Source organism: Stigmatopora argus, chromosome 1 (assembly GCF_051989625.1).
Source record: "Stigmatopora argus isolate UIUO_Sarg chromosome 1, RoL_Sarg_1.0, whole genome shotgun sequence".
NCBI lineage: Eukaryota > Metazoa > Chordata > Actinopteri > Syngnathiformes > Syngnathidae > Stigmatopora > Stigmatopora argus.
Window position 1 is genome coordinate 28,388,318 of NC_135387.1, and position 19,553 is coordinate 28,407,870.

A 19,553-nucleotide genomic window follows, 5' to 3' on the forward strand; every position below is an offset into this window, starting at 1 on the left:
GTACAATGTTTCATAGGTCTTGTTCTTGTCATTTAATTTGTTTAGTAGTTTATCTGAAGGTAATAAATGTCTAAAAACTCGTTTTTATTTGTAAATTGATCATATTAGGGCGACTATCACAACGTGGGAGTTACAAAGTTTTTGCTTTACTTTCACTTTCCGTTTTCTTCCTGTAAAACCATAGCGAATTATCTCAACAATAATATGAAAATACTGCATATTATAGAGTAGAATTTTAATGAGTGCTGGCGTAAAATCGTTTGTTTTCGTGTCCAAGCGCGTATTAAAGGAAGTAACAAGTAAAATAATCATAAAATCTATATAGTTCTTTAAAGGAGTTGCAGAGATAGTTTTACTCTGAAAGGTTTGACGGGAAGTTCTGCAATAGCTATGGTGGCTTTGAAGTGGCTTGTTGGGGACGAGTGTTTTGCTGGTTGGGGTTGGACGGTCATTGTTGTCAAAGGGCAGCATGAGACTATCATCGTGGAAGGGATGTGCATTTTGGAAGAAAAAGTCCGTCGGATCGCTCAACCGCTCAAAAGGTAAGATAATAAACTATGAATAACTTATTTTAGAAATCATATATTGTCATGCATTTGGTCAAGTGCATTAAATTAATTCAGGCTGCAAGTCTGCAGCTGAAAGTCATGACACGAAAAGAATTACGTATGACTTTTTAACATTTTTAAATGTATACGTTTTTGTTATTATAACTGAATAATAACGAAATCTGAGGTGATTCATGATCTTAAACAGTTCCTTTTGTGTTTTGGTGACTATAATCTCGATTAAGTGTAATTATTGTTTTTTTTTTGTTTTTTTTCCATTAACACAAAGTGGGAAAAGAGCATAATTTTACATGTATGACAATAAGAAAATATGGACACTTTTTATAGCTTACTTCATTTTTATTGTATATGTTTAAACGTTTTTATGACTTTTTATTTGTGTGCACTTTATGGTGAAGATTTAAATTTGATAATAAAAACAATACTAAAGGCATTCAATTCAATTCAAGTGGACCAATATTCCCAAAATATATTAATATGAGTGAAACCTCCAATTAAAACCACTCAATACTGAATTATAAGTCTTTTGGAATTTTTTAAAATTTATTTACTATTATTATTTTGTTGCGTGGATGTCTCCTTAAATTTTAATGACACAAAATGCGCTCAATAAGTGTCATTACATTTAAAAAAAAAAAAAAAAAGCAGTTTAAATAAACAAATTGATCCAAAATGAATGATTTAAGACAAATCCAAAAATGTTGATGCACATTCATGCACGCTCAATATTGTACACACATCAATATCGTTAAACATTGTTCATTTCTCAACGTGAAAATTGTAAAAGGCTAATTGGGTTGTATTTGTAAATAATTTCTCCCTAATCAATAAAGTGTTGCAAAAAAAAACCTTTTAATGTTGGTCAAATTTGCAAACACCACCTAGTACAAGCGAATATATGCTATTTTATTGATTTTTTTGCAATATTTAAAGTTTATTGATGATAAAACGCATGTGAGATCACTAATATAAAGATTATTAATCATTCTATGTATTATTTTTGTACTTGTAGTGACTTGCTGATTATAATATAATTAGATTTTTTAAACAATTACAACGCTATATACACAGCAGACTTATTTGTGTATCAGCATTTAAGCACATTAAATAAAATAAGTCATTATGAGGCAGAGGAAAAATTGCAAAATTGGAAAAAATGGGCACCTTGGACGGTAATTGTTCGACTGTTCTGTCCTGTTGCTTGCGTTGTGGAGGAATGTCTATCAATAATAGTTTATTTTTAACAAACTGTGGATGAAAATTGAAAATGAAGCAAAGTGTGGGAGCGTGGGATCATCTGCCCGTGGGAAGCTTCCACTTCCCACTGTAACTTTGGCTGCAACAGTCTGCTCTTGCCAGGCCACTGTGGTTATTAATAGACGTTTTGGCTGCCACTTTGATCCCACTTTCCCACTTGTTACCCAGTGAAGCCTTGATTCATAACACAAACAAGACCCTCACAATCAGCCCCTCTCCCTTGAAAAAAAAATATATCCGAGGACTAACGGAGCCATCAGCTGGAAAGGTAAAGTGAAAAAATACAGTCTTCCCTCGATTATCACGACTTCACTTATCGCTAATTCACTTGTTTGCGATTTTTTTCTGCTATAATCTAATTTTTTGAACCGGTTTATCCTCATTAGGGTCTCGGGGGGTGCTGGAGCCTATCCCAGCTGACTCTGGCCCAGAGGAGGGGGACAACCTGAATTTGTGGCCAGCCAATCGCAGGGTACAATGAGACAAACAACCAATCATTCGTAGCTAAGGGCAATTTTAGAGTGTCCAATCAGCCTAGCGTGCATGTTTTTGGAATGTGGGAGGAAACTGGAGTACCCGGAGGAAACCCACGCAGGTTTGGGGAGAACATGCAAACTCCACACAGGTGGACGTGACCTGGATTTGAACCCAGGACCCCAGAGCAGCGAGGCCGACGTGCTATCCACTTGCTCCACCGGGCCGTCTCTATTAATTATTAGTTTTTTACTTTTTTAAAAGTTCATAAAAACATGAAAATCAATGCTAAAACTCGTAAGCGGAAGCCACTCTTGCTACTAGGATTCAGCACTGAAGAAAAAAAACATAGAAATGAAAAGAAGTGTAACTCATATTCTCAGTGAAGCTGTGTATCATAATCATGGTAATTTCTGATGTCGGTGATTTATCTGTAATTGAATTGAATTTAAGGCTTTTATTGTCATTATACAAGTATAATGACATTTAAAGCTTTCACCAGTGCTAACCATTTGTGCTTGAAAGGCAAGGAATGTTAGACATGGAGGATTGAGTCGTGAGTAGAAGGTGTTCAGACAATTACTAGACAGAATAAGCATGACTCTGTCAGGGGCAAAGTGGGGGTGACATAAGCAAGATAAAATGAGCTTGAGGGAGTCATCTTAGGGGTGAATTTGATGTCAAGCTGACCATATCAGAGATTTTTGTCAGGGTGGACTGTGGTTTATCAACTTGTGCTGCGTGGGGGAGGGAGGGAGGGCCCCTTTCCTCGTCTCTTTGTTTTCGTCTCGAGTTTGCGTTTAGCGACAATCCTTCTTGCCCGTATTAATCCCTAAAAATGGTCCTTGTGACTATTAGTGGTAGTGGTTGCTGTAGTGGTAGTAGTAGTAGTAGTAGTAGTACTAGTAGTAGTAGTAGTGGCAGTTGTTGTAGTCGTAGTTGTAGTGGTAGTTGTTGTATTAGTAGTAGTAGTAGTAGTTGCTGAAGTAGTAGTAATAGTGGTAGATGTTGTTGTATTAGTAGTAGTAGTAATAGTAGTAGTAGTATTAGTGGTAGTTGTAGTAGTAGTATTAGTGGTAGTTGTATTAGTATTAGTAGTGGTAGTAGTAATAGTAGTAGTAGTATTAGTGGTAGTTGTAGTAGTATTAGTAGTGGTAGTAGTAATAGTAGTAGTAGTGGTAGTAATAGTTGTAGTAGTATTAGTGGTAGTTGTAGTAGTATTAGTAGTGGTAGTAGTAATAGTAGTAGTAGTAATAGTTGTAGTAGTATTAGTGGTAGTTGTAGTAGTATTAGTAGTGGTAGTAATAGTTGTAGTAGTATTAGTGGTAGTTGTAGTAGTATTAGTAGTGGTAGTAGTATTAGTGGTAGTTGTAGTAGTATTAGTGGTAGTTGTAGTAGTATTAGTAGTGGTAGTAGTGGTAGTAGTAGTAGTATGAGTGGTAGTTGTAGTAGTATTGGTAGTGGTAGTTGTAGTAGTATTAGTAGTGGTAGTTGTAGTAGTATTAGTAGTGGTCTTAGTAGTATTACTAGAGGTAGTTGTAGTAGTATTAGTAGTATTAGTAGTGGTAGTTGTAGTAGTATTAGTAGTGGTAGTAGTAGTAGTATTAATAGTGGTAGTAGTAGTAGTATTAGTAGTGGTAGTTGTAGTAGTATTAGTAGTGGTAGTAGTAGTAGTATTAGTAGTGGGACTAGTAGTGGTAGTAGGGGGTTGTGTTATACAGCCACTAGATAGAGCTGTAGTAGTAGTAGTGGTTAGAAGTTGTGTTATACATCAATTGAATTGAATGCTTTTATTGTCATTATACGAGTAAAATGAGATTGAAAGATTCACCATCAAGTGCGCAAATAAATATTCAGTAAATGATAATGATAAATACTCAATAAATAAGTAATAAATAAATTATTATTCAACATAATAAGTAGTCAACAAGATAAATAAGTGGTCAAATACCTACAATGATTTAACAATATATTATTGCAAAGCGGATCAGATTATAAGGCTTTTAAGAGAATTGAAGTATTTTTAGTTGCGCCTTATAGTGCGGAAAATGCGGTACGTTGCTGAAGGGCAACTATTGACTCCCACCATGACCAGGATTGTAAAAATAGGTAAATCGGCGCCAACGTGGCACAGCCAAATGAGTCATCGGGAATAATAGTTAGTCTATTTTAAGAACCATTTGTTCTCCACTTTGAAGCTATTTGTTCCCCATCAATCTGATGTTGGAGAATCAGCAGCCAATAAAAATGAATAAATTCTTCATACTGCTTGTTGGCAATTCATAACTCTGGTTAAGAATGTGATCTTCAAGTAGGAGTTTTTATTCCAATTTCGAGTTTTAATGGCATAAATCTGCATTTACGTGTGGATGGGTAAATATGTCTTTTTTGCAAAATATCCTGCTATGTGTGGTGAAGTTCTTAGTGGAATACTTACTCATATTGATGGAAGTAATGTACATTTAATGTCATTTCATATGAATAAGAACCGTTTTAGGGTGCAGACGTATACAAGACCACCCATAAACGTGTTTCATATCGCACGACATTTGCTCCGCCATCGACTTCACTCTGCGAGGGTCAATAATCCCAAATCTGGTGAAGCAAAACAACCATGTTTGGATTTCCCATCATCCTGCGTCATGACCGGCGAGCTCATGAGTGCAGTGGGGGTTGTTAAAGCAGGGTTAAAGGATGTGGGATCCTTCATATCTTCTTAAACAAATACAATTGGAAGTCCCAGCCCGAACAATAAAAATAACTATTTTCCCCGTAGGAGCTAACGCGAGTGTAAACAATCTGGAATAGTTCACATATTTTAATTTTGCCGTTACGGTCTTGGGTTGGATGTGTTGACGCTTTAGAAAAGAGAAATATTTATGAAGAAAAACAACCAACCTTCCGCCTGACTTTAGTCTGGGGATTCTGGGTTCGATTCCCACTAGGTTGTGGTGCGTGAGTGGGTGTCTGGGATAGGCTCCAGCACCCTACGCGACCCTGGTGAGGACACAGGAGCGAGAAGCAGGAAAACGAGAGGGGTGTGCTGGTGCACAAATTAGGATTTTTAATGCAAAATAATCACACAGGTTTAAATACACAGACTAGGGTTGATTACAAATCACAAACACCTGAGGGACATATATCAGGCAAAATGCATACAAAGGTAAACATACCCATCTAGAAACCCCAATAACGTGACATGAATGAATGAATTCAGGTATTATTATCCAATTCTACTAATGTTATTTTACTATATAGTTAGATTTTTGTCATTGTTTTGTTCTTAATTAACTATATATAACAGTCATCTGTGTGTGTGTATATATATATATATATATATATATATATATATATATATATATATATATACATACACTCAATGGTTACTGTAAATGCAACACACATTACAGTTGACAGTAACTTTCAGTCTAAATAAACATGGGAGAGTAGAAAAAGTAGGTTCCTTTAAAGGAGTTTTTGGAAGATGGCAGCAATTCATCTCCCTCTAAACAAAAGCCTTCTTTTTTCTTGGAAAAATCCCACACTTCTTGGTCGCGGCTCCGTTATCGTCATCTTTGCGAAGGCTACTTGTCCTCGAGTTTAGTGGTTATAATGCACAATGTTGTTTGACATTATGAAATTTAATTGGGGTAATGTTTATGCCAAATTTTCGGAATACAGTTAAAGACTGTAAAATACACAGTCAATGACTGTAAAAGACTCAATTTAAAAAAAATAAAAAGCAGGCAAAAGTGGGTGCCGTTAAAATTCGTTTATCCTCGCGGGAGTCACGGGGGTGCTGGAGACGAACCCAGACTTGGTTAGAATTTTTAATAGTACTTTAGAATATCTATCTCCTTGTGCCCTGGGATTGGCTGGCCACCAATTCAGGATGTCCCCCGCCTCCTGCCTGAAGTCAGCTGGGATAGGCTCCAGCACCCCCCCGCGACCCTAGTGAGGATAAAGCGGTTCAGAGAATGAATGAATTATGTGACCTGTTATCCATGTTGACTACTTATCTATGTTGACTACTACAGTAATCCCTCGATTATCGCGACTTAGCGATTTTTTTCCGCTATTAATTATTTAAACAAATAAATAAATAAATAAAAAAATCCACTCTTGCTACGAGGACTCAGCACTGCAAAAAAAAAAAAGTTATAATAGGGGTGACCGTACTTTGCGATTTTTCAATTATCACGCCCTTGTTTGGTCTACAATAGCCGCGATATTCGAGGGATTACTGTTTTTTTTGTTCATTATGTTTACTATTACTTATTCATTCCGTTGACTCCTCATTTATTGATTATTAATCTGATCATTTTTTTGGATTGTTGTAATTTGTGCACTTCCCCACTTGTGTTGTTGACTACTTATTATGTAAGTACTTATTTGTTTTTATTTATGACTTATTTGTTTTTATTTATGACTTATTTATTTTTATTTATGACTTATTTATTTTTATTTATGACTTATTTATTTTTTATTTATGACTTATTTATTTTTATTCATGACTTATTTTTATTTATGACTTATTTATTTTTATTTATTCTGTATTCATTATTTATGACTTATTATTTTTATTTATTCTGTATTCATTATTTATGACTTTTTAAAAAAATTTATTCTGTATTCATTATTTATGACTTATTTATTTTGATTTATTCTGTATTCATTATTTATGACTTTTTATTTTTATTTATTCTGTATTCATTATTTATGACTTATTTATTTTTATTTATTCTGTATTCATTATTTATGACTTATTTATTTCTATTTATTCTGTATTCATTATTTATGACTTATTTATTTTTATTTATTCTGTATTCATTATTTATTTGACTGTTTGCTTTTGTCGTTATTAGTGCATATCATGGTCAAGCTTTAAATCTCAATACACTTTTACCATGACAATAAAAGCATTCAATTCAATTCAAATGAAAATATGACTTACATTTCTCGTCAATTCATTTTTATATTTCCGTTTGTATTTAAGTTACATTATGTCCGTCACTGGTGATTTTCTAGCATTTTCTCATAACGGAATGAAATATGACTTTTCAGCCCAGCATTTTCCTCATATTTCAGATTTCACGGTGTACTCGGGTCACATTCGGTCATGGCCGCCGCGTCTTGTATTTGCCAGCATTACGTCGCCATTAAAACATGTTTTTTTCAATAAGAAGTAAGAACAATAACCCATCAAGTGTATTTGTGCCTTCATGAAATATGACTTTCGGCATTGGCCAAAACTCCGACCATGTTTAAAGATTTAAAGGGTAATCTTATTTTTGCAAAAGCCCAAACTATACGCTATTCTTATACTTTTCTAATATTGGCTGGTGATCCAGAAGCCCTTGAAGGAAATTGGCGAACTTCGACCAAATGATAAACACGTGTATTTTACTGGAGCATGAATTTCCTGTCTTGATAGATAAAACATGGACTGAAAAACCACAAATGTTGACTTTGCGTATGTTTTGTTGTTTCCTCTTTAGTGCCATGTGGAGGTCTACAACAGTATCGTTGTTATTTGCACTGATGCTAAGTTCAGAGGTAAGATGAAAATATCACCTTTTTGATAATTGTTTTTGTTTAAATATCATGGTATATATTTTGAGGCTGTATCAATTCAGAATTGTTTTATTGTTATAACTTTGTAGGTGGAATTCTTTCCCATTCTTGCTTGATTTACAGCTTGAGCTGTTCAATAATCATTTACAAAAACAAAACACGACTACGGTATTTCCTGCATTATAAGACACATCGGAGTAAAAGATGCCTTTTGAATGAATGGCCTATATAAAAAATGGTTTTATATATAAGACGGACTGCATTAAAAGGCGCAGTAGTAGTAGTAGCATTAGTAGCAGCAGCAGCAGTAGTAGTAGTAGTAATAGTAGCAGCAGTAGTAGTAGTAGCAGTGGTAGTTGTAGTAGTAGTAGTAGTAGTAGTAGTAGTAGTAGTAGTAGTAGTAGTGGTAGTAGTAGTAGCAGTGGTTGTTGTAGTAGTGGTAGTAGTAGTAGTATCAGTAGTAGTAGTAGCAGTAGCAGCAGCAGTAGTAATAGTAGTAATAGTAGCAGTAGTAGTAGTAGCAGTGGTAGTTGTAGTAGTAGTAGTAGTAGCAGTGGTTGTTGTAGTAATGGTAGTAGTAGTATCAGTAGCAGTAGTAGCAGTGGTAGTAGTAGTGGTAGTAGTAGTAGCAGTAGTAGTAGTAGTAGTAGCAGTGGTAGTTGTAGTAGTAGCAGCAGGAGCAGTATTAGTATTAGTAGTAGTAGTAGTAGTAGTAGTAGTAGTAGTAATAGTAGCAGCAGTAGTAGTAGTAGCAGTAGCAGTGGTATTTGTAGTAGTAGTAGTGGTAGTAGTAGTAGTGGTAGTAGTAGTAGCAGTGGTAGTAGTAGTAGTAATAGTAGCAGCAGCAGTAGTAGTAGTAGTATCAGTAGCAGTAGTAGCAGTGGTAGTAGTATCAGTAGCAGTGGTAGTAGTTGTAGTAGCAGTAGCAGTGGTAGTAGTAGTAGTAGTAGTGGTAGTAGTAGTAGTGGTAGCAGTAGCAGTGGTAGTTGTAGTAGTAGTAGTGGTAGTAGTAGTAGCAGTGGTAGTAGTAGTAGTAGTAGCAGCAGTGGTAGTTGTAGTAGTAGTAGTGGTACTAGTAGTAGTAGTAGAAGTAGTAGTGGTAGTATATTTTTTTTTTTTTTTTTATTACTATCTTGTGATACACCAATGAAGCGAGTCCAAATAAAATATAAATAACGAGTGGCTGTTTTGGTATGAATCCTGCTGACGCCATTTCCCAGGTGGCACAGTGCAAGGATGTTGGCTCCAGAGACGGTGACGACTTCAGCTTGCAGGATCAGCTGGAGAGTTTGGGTGACATGTCGTCAGTACCAGGAACAAAAAGTCCTCAGATTCTGGCGGCCCAGTTTGAGTGCTACCTGAAGATCATCCGGGATCCACCGCGAGGCGAAGAAGGTGACGTAAACCCACATCATCCCCCCCCACCGAATTTAAAAAAAAATACTGATAGTAGAAAGGTAGCTACACTTTACACGTAAAATTCTGTCATTTGGGAGAAATGACTGTGGGTTGTACAATTTTATAGTCAAAGGATTAACCATGCATGCGGTTTTTAAGCCATTTTTAGTAACACTAAGCCTTAAAAAGAGCTTTTAAGAGTGGAACAATGCAATTTCTTCTTGTAATTAGCAGGGAAACTTTAGGAGCATTTTGATCATACCAAACTTTTATTTTGAAAGCTATTATTTTACCATGGTTTCACTTGTTGGGCATCATTTGAATCTCCAACCATGACAACATGGCATGTAATCATAGATTGTAACCAAACTGCAAAATCGACGTTTTTTTTTTTTTTTTTTTTTTACAAAAATACGCAATACAAATAGTGTACAAATGGTCTCATATTCACCTTAGACGCCCTTTGTACGCTACAGTAATTCATTGAAATATACGGCGATTGTTGCGGCCAAAGAGGATGTGAGTATGAAAGAGAGGAAACTTGGCCTTTGTTTGGAGGCGCAGCTTTTTTTTCAACTCCATTCCACCTTGGTCATGTTATTTTGTGATTGGCTTCCCATCATGCCGTTCGGCGGCCTGCTTACTACCAGGTTTCCGTCTATTGTTGGCCCCATTTGAGCGACCCGGCTGCGGAGAGCTGGCTCGACGCGTACAATGCGACCGACGCTATCTTCAATAGGTCGATTTAACGACAGGTAATATAAAATTGTAAGGACATAAACACCTGATATGATCGCATTGTGTGCACTCATGTCGCAGTTGAGTTACCGATTTCCAAACATTCATACCTAGGGGAAATTTAGGGTGTCAGCTAGCCTAGCATGCGTGTTTTTTGGGATGGAAACCGGAGTACCCGCAGAAAACCCACGTGAGCCCGGGAGAGCATTCAAACTCCACATTCACTCTCACATTCAAAGCTAGGAGTAATTTAGGGTGCTCAGTTAGCCTAGCATGCGTGTTTTGGGGATTTGGAAGGAAACCGGAGTACCCACAGAAAACCCACGCGAGCCCGGGGAGACCATGCAAACTCCATATTCCCCCTCACATTCATAGCTAGGAGTAATTTAGGGTGCTCAGTTAGCCTAGCATGCGTGTTTTGGGGATGTGGAAGGAAACCGGAGTACCCGCAGAAAACCCACGTGAGCCCGGGAGAGCATTCAAACTCCACATTCACCCTCACATTCAAAGCTAGGAGTAATTTAGGGTGCCCAGTTAGCCTAGTATGCGTGTTTTGGGGATTTGGAAGGAAACCGGAGTACCCGCAGAAAACCCACGCGAGCCCGGGGAGACCATGCAAACTCCATATTCCCCCTCACATTCATAGCTAGGAGTAATTTAGGGTGCTCAGTTAGCCTAGCATGCGTGTTTTGGGGATGTGGAAGGAAACCGGAGTACCCGCAGAAAACCCACGTGAGCCCGGGAGAGCATTCAAACTCCACATTCACCCTCACATTCAAAGCTAGGAGTAATTTAGGGTGCCCAGTTAGCCTAGTATGCGTGTTTTGGGGATGTGGAAGGAAACCGGAGTACCTGGAGAAAACCCACGCAAGCCCGGGGAGACCAAGCAAACTCCACATTCACCCTCATAACTAGGGGCAATTTTGGGTGCTCAGTTAGCCTCACATGTGTGTTTTGGGGATCTGGGAGGAAACCGGAGTACCCAAAGAAAACCCACGCAAGCCTGTCGAGAGCATGCAAACTCCATATTTACCCTCACATTCATAGCTATGGGTAATTTAGGGTGCCCAGTTAGCCCACAATGCGTGTTTTTGGGATTTGGAAGGAAACCGGAGTACCTGGAGAAAACCCACGCAAACCTGTTGAGAGCATGCAAGCTCCATATTCACCCTCACATTCATAGCTAGGGGTAATTTAGGGTGCCCAGTTAGCCTAGCATGCATGTTTGGGGGATATTGGAGGAAACCGGAGTACCTGGAGAAAACCCACGTAAGCCCAGGGAGAGCATGCAAACTCCACATTCACCCTCAGAGTCAGACTCATAACTAGGAGCAATTTTAGGTGCCCAGTTAGCCTAGCATGCATGTTTTGGGGATGTGGAAGGAAACCGGGGTACCTGGAGAAAACCCACGCAAGCCCGGGGAGACCATGCAAACTCCTCATTCACCCTCAGACTCATAACTAAGGGCAATTTTGGGTGCTTAGTTAGCCTCGCATGCGTGTTTTGGGGATGTGGGAGGAAACCGGAGTACCCAAAGAAAACCCATGCAAGCCTGTCAAGAGCATGCAAACTCCATATTCACCCTCACATTCATAGCTAGAGGTAATTTAGGGTGCTCAGTTAGCCTAGCATGCATGTTTTTGGGATTTGGAAGGAAACTGGAGTACCTGGAGAAAACCCACACAAGCCCGGGGAGACCATGCAAACTCCACATTCACCCTCAGACTCATAACTAGGGGCAATTTCGGGTGCTCACTTAGCCTAGCATGCGTGTTTTGGGGATGTGGGAGACTGGAGTACCCAGAGAAAACCCACGCAAGATCAGGGAGACCATGCAAACTCCACACTCGACTCGAACCCTTGATCCCAGAACTGTGAGGGTGACGCGCTAAACACTCGGCCCTGAAATGTATTTGATAAACATAAATAGCATAAATAGTAGTTGTTAGCGTGTCGGCCTCACAGTTCTCAGGTCCTAGGTTCGAATCCAGGTCAACCCGTGTTCTCCACCCCTCTGCAGATGGCTTACTTGCTCTTGTTTCTACCGCCCCCTGCAGGCAATTACTGTAACCGCACATGGGATGGCTGGCTGTGTTGGGAGGATTCATCTCCAGGGACATTAGTCCAGATGTGTCCCGAATACTTCCAAGATTTTGACCCTGCCGGTGAGAGCAGACGATGTCAAAACGTGGAATAAGTCTTGCGCAATTAACCAGACGAAATATCTCGTTTGAACAGAAAAAGTGACCAAAGTTTGCAATCCTAACGGTGAGTGGTTCATCCACCCTCAGAGCAACAGATTGTGGTCCAACTACACCCTGTGTCAAATCTACACCAAAGACAAACTAAAGGTGAAAATAACGCTCTCGTGACTGCCGTTTATCGTTTTTGCTCTGTCGTTACACGGCGGCCATTTTAGGACCTTCCGACTCTACGCTACTGCATGACGCTAATGCTAATGTTCGTTTTTTTTCAGTGCTTTTAACATTGTTGGGCAGGGTTTATTTCAAGATATGATTGTATGGCACGTAAATTTAAAGCGCCAGCGTGTACATTTTGTAGATTTGACTGAAAGTAGCTTAGTAAACGTTTATTTGTACTTGTTTTTTGCAGTTCGCCATCAGTCTGTACTACCTGGCTATGGTGGGTCACGGCCTGTCCATTGTCTCTCTTATCATCTGCCTCGTCATCTTCTCCTATTTTAAGTGAGTTAGTCCTTGTGGAAAAAAAATAATGTTTTTTTTTTTGTATCCCTAAGTTTTATTTACCTTTAAAATTGCCACAACGCGGTTAACTCCGATCATCTCGTTATAAAGCATCAAAATTTCATGCTAGCATTTTCCTCCCTACATGTTTTATCCGTAATAATATTTGTTTTTTCATTCATTCATTCATTTTCTGAACCGTTTTATCCTCACTAGGGTCACGGGGGGTGTTGGAGCCTATCCCAGTTGATTTTCGGGCATAAGGCGGGGGACACCCTGAATTGGTGGCCAGCCAATGGCAGGGCACAATGAGATATACAACCAATCACTCGTAACTAGGGGCAATTTAGAGTGTCCAATCAGCCGAGCATGCAAGTTTTTGGAATGTGGGATGAAACCGGAGTACCTAGAGAAAACCCACGCAAGCCTGGGGAGAACATGCAAACTCCACACAAGTGGGCCGACCTGGATTTGAGCCCAGGACCCCAAAACTGTGAGCCCGACGTACTAACCACTCATCCCCCGTGCCGCCCATTTATTTTTTCAGGGTTACAATTTTTAAACAGTTTCTGACAGGGCGGTTAATTTGTCGGATGTTGACAGAATGCTAAATGGTGCTAGCTTCGGAATCAGAGTTTAGAGATTAACGTCGGCAATCGCTAGCCTCATCCTTTCCGATCATTGTACGTTAGTTTCCATAATTTCCCATGAAAAAATCAAGGCAAAGAGAGGGAGTAAACAAGTTTTTCGCTTCAAAAGTGGCTTCAAATATTTGCCCCAAAACTTGAGTTGCTTTTTCAGGAGTCTCAGCTGCCAGAGAATCTCCCTCCACAAGAACATGTTCCTCTCTTTCATTTTAAACTCCATCTTGACCATCATGTTGCTCTCATTGACCGTGGCCGACAACCAGTCCATGAACACGAGCAATTCCGTGAGTCTTTTACAATAAACCGTCCATTTTGTGTCCGTTTTGTGTCCGTTTTGTGATTGGTCTTAAGCCACGCCTACTCCGCCGCAGGTGAACTGTAAAGTTTTGGCCGTGCTCGTCCAGTACACTTTCACGTCCAACTATTTCTGGATGCTGTGCGAAGGAATCTACCTTCACACTCTCATCATTGTGGCCGTTTTTGTCGGGGAGCAGAAGCTCTTCTGGTACTACGTCTTGGGTTGGGGTAAGTGGAAATAATGCCATAATTGTTTTGGAATGTCATATACAGTGGTACCTCGACATACGAGTGCCCCGACATACGAGCCATTTGAGATAAGAGTAAAATTTTGTGAAATCTGTCTAATTTGAGTACTATTAAACACATTTTAGTCCTATTAAACCACTCGTTATTTGTTACTTTGTTAATAGATGGCGAATTAGAACAAATAAAAATGTTTTCCCAATCCAATATCCTGTTTTTAATGTTTTTTCAAAGGGTTGGAACGAATTAATTTGTTTTCAGTTCATTTCTATGGGAAACGTTGATTTGAGTTACGAGTAAATCAACATACGAGCTCAGTCCCGGCACGAATTAAACTCATATCTCGAGGTATTACAATTGCTTTGTCTTAGACCCTGTTTGTGATCAGTATTTGCATTGGTTTGAATAAGTTCACGTTGGAAGTAAACTTATATATTTAAATTTTTATACCATATTGGCCTGAATATAAGACGGTGTTTTTTTGCATTTAAATAAGACTGAAAAAGTGTCGGTCAGGGTCTTGACATTATACCCATTAGCAATGCTAGATGGTGCCAGATATATTTACAGCGAATGCTGAACACTTTGATGGTTAATTGCTATTTTGTTAGTTTTTTAATTGCAGTTGATTGGTTAATTTTATTTTATTTTTTAACTAGATTAATTATTTACAAATGTGATTGCACTTTTACATATCTAAATGTTCAAATATTAAGATATGATAGACAGTTTTTTGCATGGTTTGAATGAGGCAAAAGAACAGGATTTTGATCTTGAATATATTGTTATAACCATTTGTTTCAGATGTACTGTCATTATTTTATGTATAAAAAGTCTTTTGTCAAACGTGAGTCTTGAAAAAGAGGGGGTCGTCTTATAATCAGGATCGTCTTATATTCGGGCCAATATATTAAATATACCCTGGATTTATATTTTCAGGCTTTCCTGTTGTTCCTGCCATAACCTATGCGGTGGCTCGTGGGCTCTTCTTTAATGACAGGTAAGCAACTGAGAAACTTTGGGGTTTCTTAAATTTTGATTTTGAGGGCTAGCTGAGTGGTTAGCAGTTAGGGTTCCATCCCAAAACCTAGCTCTGATTGGTTGTTCGTCTCAAAGGTTAATCACAACCACTATTGTTAGTGTGAGTATTGTTGTGAGCTATTACAGCACCGTTAAAATACACAAATCTGCGTCTTAGGTGTTGGATCAACTCACACACTCACCTGGTATACATCATTCACGGGCCTATTCAAGCTGCACTCCTGGTGAGTAGTAATTCACTGCCATTGACGACATTAGACGTTGAAACCTTTTGACTGGTCAAAATGGACTGGACGTCTTTACTATTGCATTGAATTGAATGCCTTTATGTCATTAGACAAGTATAATGAGATTTAAAGCGCAAAGTGCACAAATAACAACAATAATTAAACAAATACCGTATTTTCTCGCATATAAGCCGTACACTTAAAATTGTCTTAAAATCGTTCAACCAAGAGTAGGTAAGATGGCGGCGCCTTGAGCGAGCAATGGCAAGCAAGAGAGTTTTTTAATGTTTTATGCAAGATACATTTTTTGGGGGAATTTCATTCATAAACATCAAAATAGATTTTGTTTTTGTTTTATCTGCTTATCTTTTCTGTATTTAAAAATAACTGACTGTATCGGCCACATTGTCTTGCGTTATAGCGTTAGCATGTCAAGTCTAATTTGTGCGCATATAAGCCGTACCCTCAATTCAGTCATGATTTTTTTGCGACAAATATGGTGTATGTGCGAGAAAATATGGTAAACAATCAATAAATAAGTCATAAATAAATAAGTAGTCACATAATAAGTAGGGAAGTGCACAAATAACAACAACAAACAGATAAATAATCAATAAATAATAATAATGTATAAATAATAAATAAGTATAATTAATAATAAATACATAATGATAATTAATAAATAATCAATAATTAATATTAATTAATAAAGAACCAATAAATAATAATAATGAATAAATAATCAATAAAACACATAATAATAATTAATAAATAACCAATAAATACTAATAATTAATAAATAATCAATAAAATAAATTATAATAATTAATAAATAACCAATAAATAATAATAATTAATAAAATAAATTAGTCAACATAATAAGTAAGTAGTAGTCAACATAGATAAGTCACCATGAAAAGTGGATTCACCCACGATTCATTATTGTTTACGTTTCATGCACATACTCTATTTGCTCAAATAACCTCCATGAGTTGTTTATTTTTTATTTTATTTTTTTCTACCCACCTGTATGTGCGTGTAGGTGAACTTGTTCTTTCTGGTGAATATTCTGCGGGTTCTGATCACCAAGCTGAAGGAGACCCACTGCGCCGAGTCCACCGCCTACATGAAGGCCGTGAGAGCCACGCTCATTCTGGTCCCGTTGTTCGGAGTCCAGTTCATACTTTTCCCCTGGAGGCCCGAGGGGCGCATCAGCCGGGCTGTATATGATTTCTTTGTCAATATCCTCTGCCATTTCCAGGTAGGAATCATCCAACCATGGCAATACTGCAAAAAAATGACATTTTACAAATTATTGGACAGTGTTATATACATAGTTACTCTTCGACTCAGCTTTTCCAATTGTGCTGATCCATAGATCATTTTTGGAAATTATATTTAGTACAAATCTTTTCTTAGAGCAGGGGTGTCAGACTCGGAAAATATGGAATCATAATTTGGGTGGTTAGTGTGTCGGGCTCACATTTCTGGGGTCGGGGTTCGATCCCAGGTGGATCCTCACTGTGTAGAGTTTGCATTATCTCCCTGGCCTTGCGTAGGTTTTCTCCGGGTACTCCGGTTTCCTCCCACATCCCAAAAACATGCATGCTAGGCTAATTTAGCACTCTAAATTGTCCCTAACTATGAGTGATTCAGGGTGTCCCCCATCGTTTTTGCCCAAAAGTCAGCTGAGATAGGCTCCAGCACCCCCCACGACCCTAGTGAAGATAAGCGGTTCAGAAAATGATTGAATGAATAATTAGGTTAATCTGAAATCCTCAATCTACATACGTCTACTCAGTTTTGAAAATCCAAAGACTACAGTGTCACTTTGTTTTATGCAGCTTGAGATAATAAAAGTCAATTGTTTTTTAACGAATTTGAGGGTTTTTTTCCACACAGGGGCTGATGGTGGCAATTATATTCTGCTTCTGCAATAGTGAGGTATGTTTACAACAAATAGTTTAAAAAAAAACGGTGTAAAACCATTTTTTGATGGTTGCCAACAGGCCCAAGCGGCTCTAAAGAGAAAATGGTCCCAGTGGAAGTCGGCTTGGTGCAAGACTGGTTGGGGAGAGACCACCACTGCCCACACCCATTTCAGCTTCCACAGCAACTCGTCCATCACGGAAACCAGCCGCGCCACCGTCAACGCGGAACAACCCGAAAACCATTGGAAAAGCGGCGAAAAAGCTCACTGTTTGTCCGCCTGGCAACCGGAGAGAAGCGTGACGTGCAGGAACGGCCAATCGGACGCGCTCAACAAGCTTCGCGACACTAGCATGTGACGCGTTCACAAAAAGAATGGGCTTGCTTTTTTTTGTTTTTTTTTGTATTATCTCTTTATGGGGAAAAATAATCACAGTATTTTATTTGTATTTCATAAAGGGAGCCTTTAGAATTGCAGGTATATCTTTTTTTCGGTGTTAAAAGTCAAAATGAACTGACTTTCTGTTAGCTTGCTAATACTAGCACTAATTCTATTGTTTTGAGTGCCCCAATGAGAATCTCTGGTCTTACTGTCGCCACCTTGAGGTGAGGCGGGAGAACTGCGTGCCTCATTGCAGCTGTGCGGAGCAGTTTATAATGACGAAGAATGCGTTACACACTAAATGTATGATTAAAAATCATATAATATCAGATGAATTATATTATATTCTTTTTTTTGGTGTCCTTCTGCATGCCACTATTAAAAATCCTGTGCTAAGCGTCATTAGCAGCATTGTACACCAATGCTACTACAATTTGAAGCAAAATATTGTCCCGTGGTCCGCAATTGGCCGCAAGTTTGAGACACTTGACTTCGAAAAATGTAAAAACATTAAATGAAAAATATATATAGAATTCGCCCAAGATAGATTTAAAGAGAAATGCGCGTTTTAGTATTCAGTAAGTTCATGTCGAGGAATGGCAAAAAGACGAGGTCCCACCGAGATTTGAACTCGGATCGCTGGATTCAAAGTCCAGAGTGCTAACCATTACACCATGGGACCAGATGATACACTAACGCGTCAGAAATCAGTTTATAAAACTTTCAGACAATCTAAACGGTACCACGTTACTCATTAAACGTAATATACACCAATGTCAAAGGGAAATAAGCTTTTTCGTGGATTCCACAGCATTAGGTGAGACTTACAACAAATAAGAGAAAGACGTCCGTTCCCGTTGCCAAACGCGAGTTGCTTCCTCCTTTTCCACCAATCAAATTTTACGAATTCAAGTGGCGCGAAAAAGTCTCTTCACGGACCCACGGCATTTTCATACACTCAATCAATACAATAACACATTTTGTAGCGCAAAAAACAGTACACATTAATACATTTATCGCAAAACCCATTCACATATAATTTCTATTCTGTTGCAAATTTTGACTTTATCTTCTCCGATTCAGGCAATAATCAGCTTGTGATGACTACTTGTTGCCGCATGGGAGTAGCAAATTACCACTGCACTCTAATGAGGCATAATAGAAATGAAAATAAGTGCAAAAATAAATAATGTAGGTAAATTAAGAAGTTTGCTGAAAATTCTACTAACCCCAACTTGTCATGCAGTTTCTATTATTTTTTATTATTATGGGAAGAAACCTCCCGTAACAAACCATGTACAAATAAATAAATACATAAATACCCACTTACATAAATAAATACAACACTGTTATCATGTGGATCCTAAGGGTATTATTCTTGTTTACTCAATTGAAAAAAAATATTATTATTAATAAATATAAGGAGTCCAAATTAGTCCAAATTAGTTTTTTGACAAAGACCGAATGAATCATGTAATTAATTTGTAACACTATCAAGCCCATGATAGTTTATCATCCATTATTGATGAATATGTATTAGAATTTAAGACAAACTTTTCTGGGAGGACTCTTATTTGGTTTGATGATAAATTTGGAGCTTTGAGCAAATGTTTTATAAGCCTCTCGAGAAGAATTATTGAACGTATTTAAAATTTCGGCAATAGCTCCCGTGATTGCTTTTGTAAATGCTACATTCTTCAGTTCCTCGGTAGGTTTGCTCTTGAATTGAGCGTCCTTGGGACGCTTTGCTTTTCAAACTGAGCATGTTTTTGTCTCAATGTTCGAATAAATCGGACAAGAACACAATGTGGGAAGACATCGGCCATTAGCTAAATAAATGCTAGAGTTGACCACTGGAAATAAAATCGGCCTTGAAACGATAATGCATCTGTGCTGCGTTAGCATGGACGTTAATTTGTCATCGCGGTCATGAGGTCATCCTCGTGCGATGCCATTACTGTAACGATGCCATCAAAAGAGGAATGTGCGGATGATTTTATCTGGACAGCGCTTTGTGTTTGCGGTCCGACACAAGTTGACAACTTTTTGGATGACCCAGTGGGTTTTG

The 19,553-nt window shown here is 38.2% G+C and overlaps 1 protein-coding gene, 1 long non-coding RNA gene and 1 other non-coding gene across 3 annotated transcripts; 1 reads left to right on the top strand and 2 right to left on the bottom strand.

Annotated features, from left to right (window-relative positions):
• The first annotated feature begins 421 nt into the window (after positions 1-421).
• On the top strand, positions 422-17,828 carry LOC144085487 (calcitonin gene-related peptide type 1 receptor-like). Its single transcript, XM_077614812.1, has 13 exons — positions 422-542; positions 7,799-7,856; positions 9,095-9,269; positions 12,069-12,176; positions 12,250-12,362; positions 12,625-12,716; positions 13,518-13,647; positions 13,735-13,888; positions 14,846-14,906; positions 15,105-15,171; positions 16,217-16,435; positions 17,077-17,118; positions 17,184-17,828. Exons 1-13 carry the CDS (start codon positions 493-495, stop codon positions 17,460-17,462), a joined length of 1,548 nt encoding a protein of 515 aa, XP_077470938.1. The 5' UTR covers positions 422-492; the 3' UTR covers positions 17,463-17,828.
• LOC144085495 (uncharacterized) lies at positions 9,058-18,367 on the bottom strand. The gene is made up of 3 exons (XR_013304155.1): positions 18,314-18,367; positions 16,201-16,461; positions 9,058-12,170 (listed from the first exon to the last, which is right to left on the bottom strand). It is a non-coding gene; the product is annotated as an uncharacterized LOC144085495 (long non-coding RNA).
• trnaq-uug (transfer RNA glutamine (anticodon UUG)) lies at positions 18,096-18,167 on the bottom strand. Its single transcript has one exon. It is a non-coding gene; the product is annotated as a tRNA-Gln (tRNA).
• Positions 18,368-19,553: the final 1,186 nt, after the last annotated feature.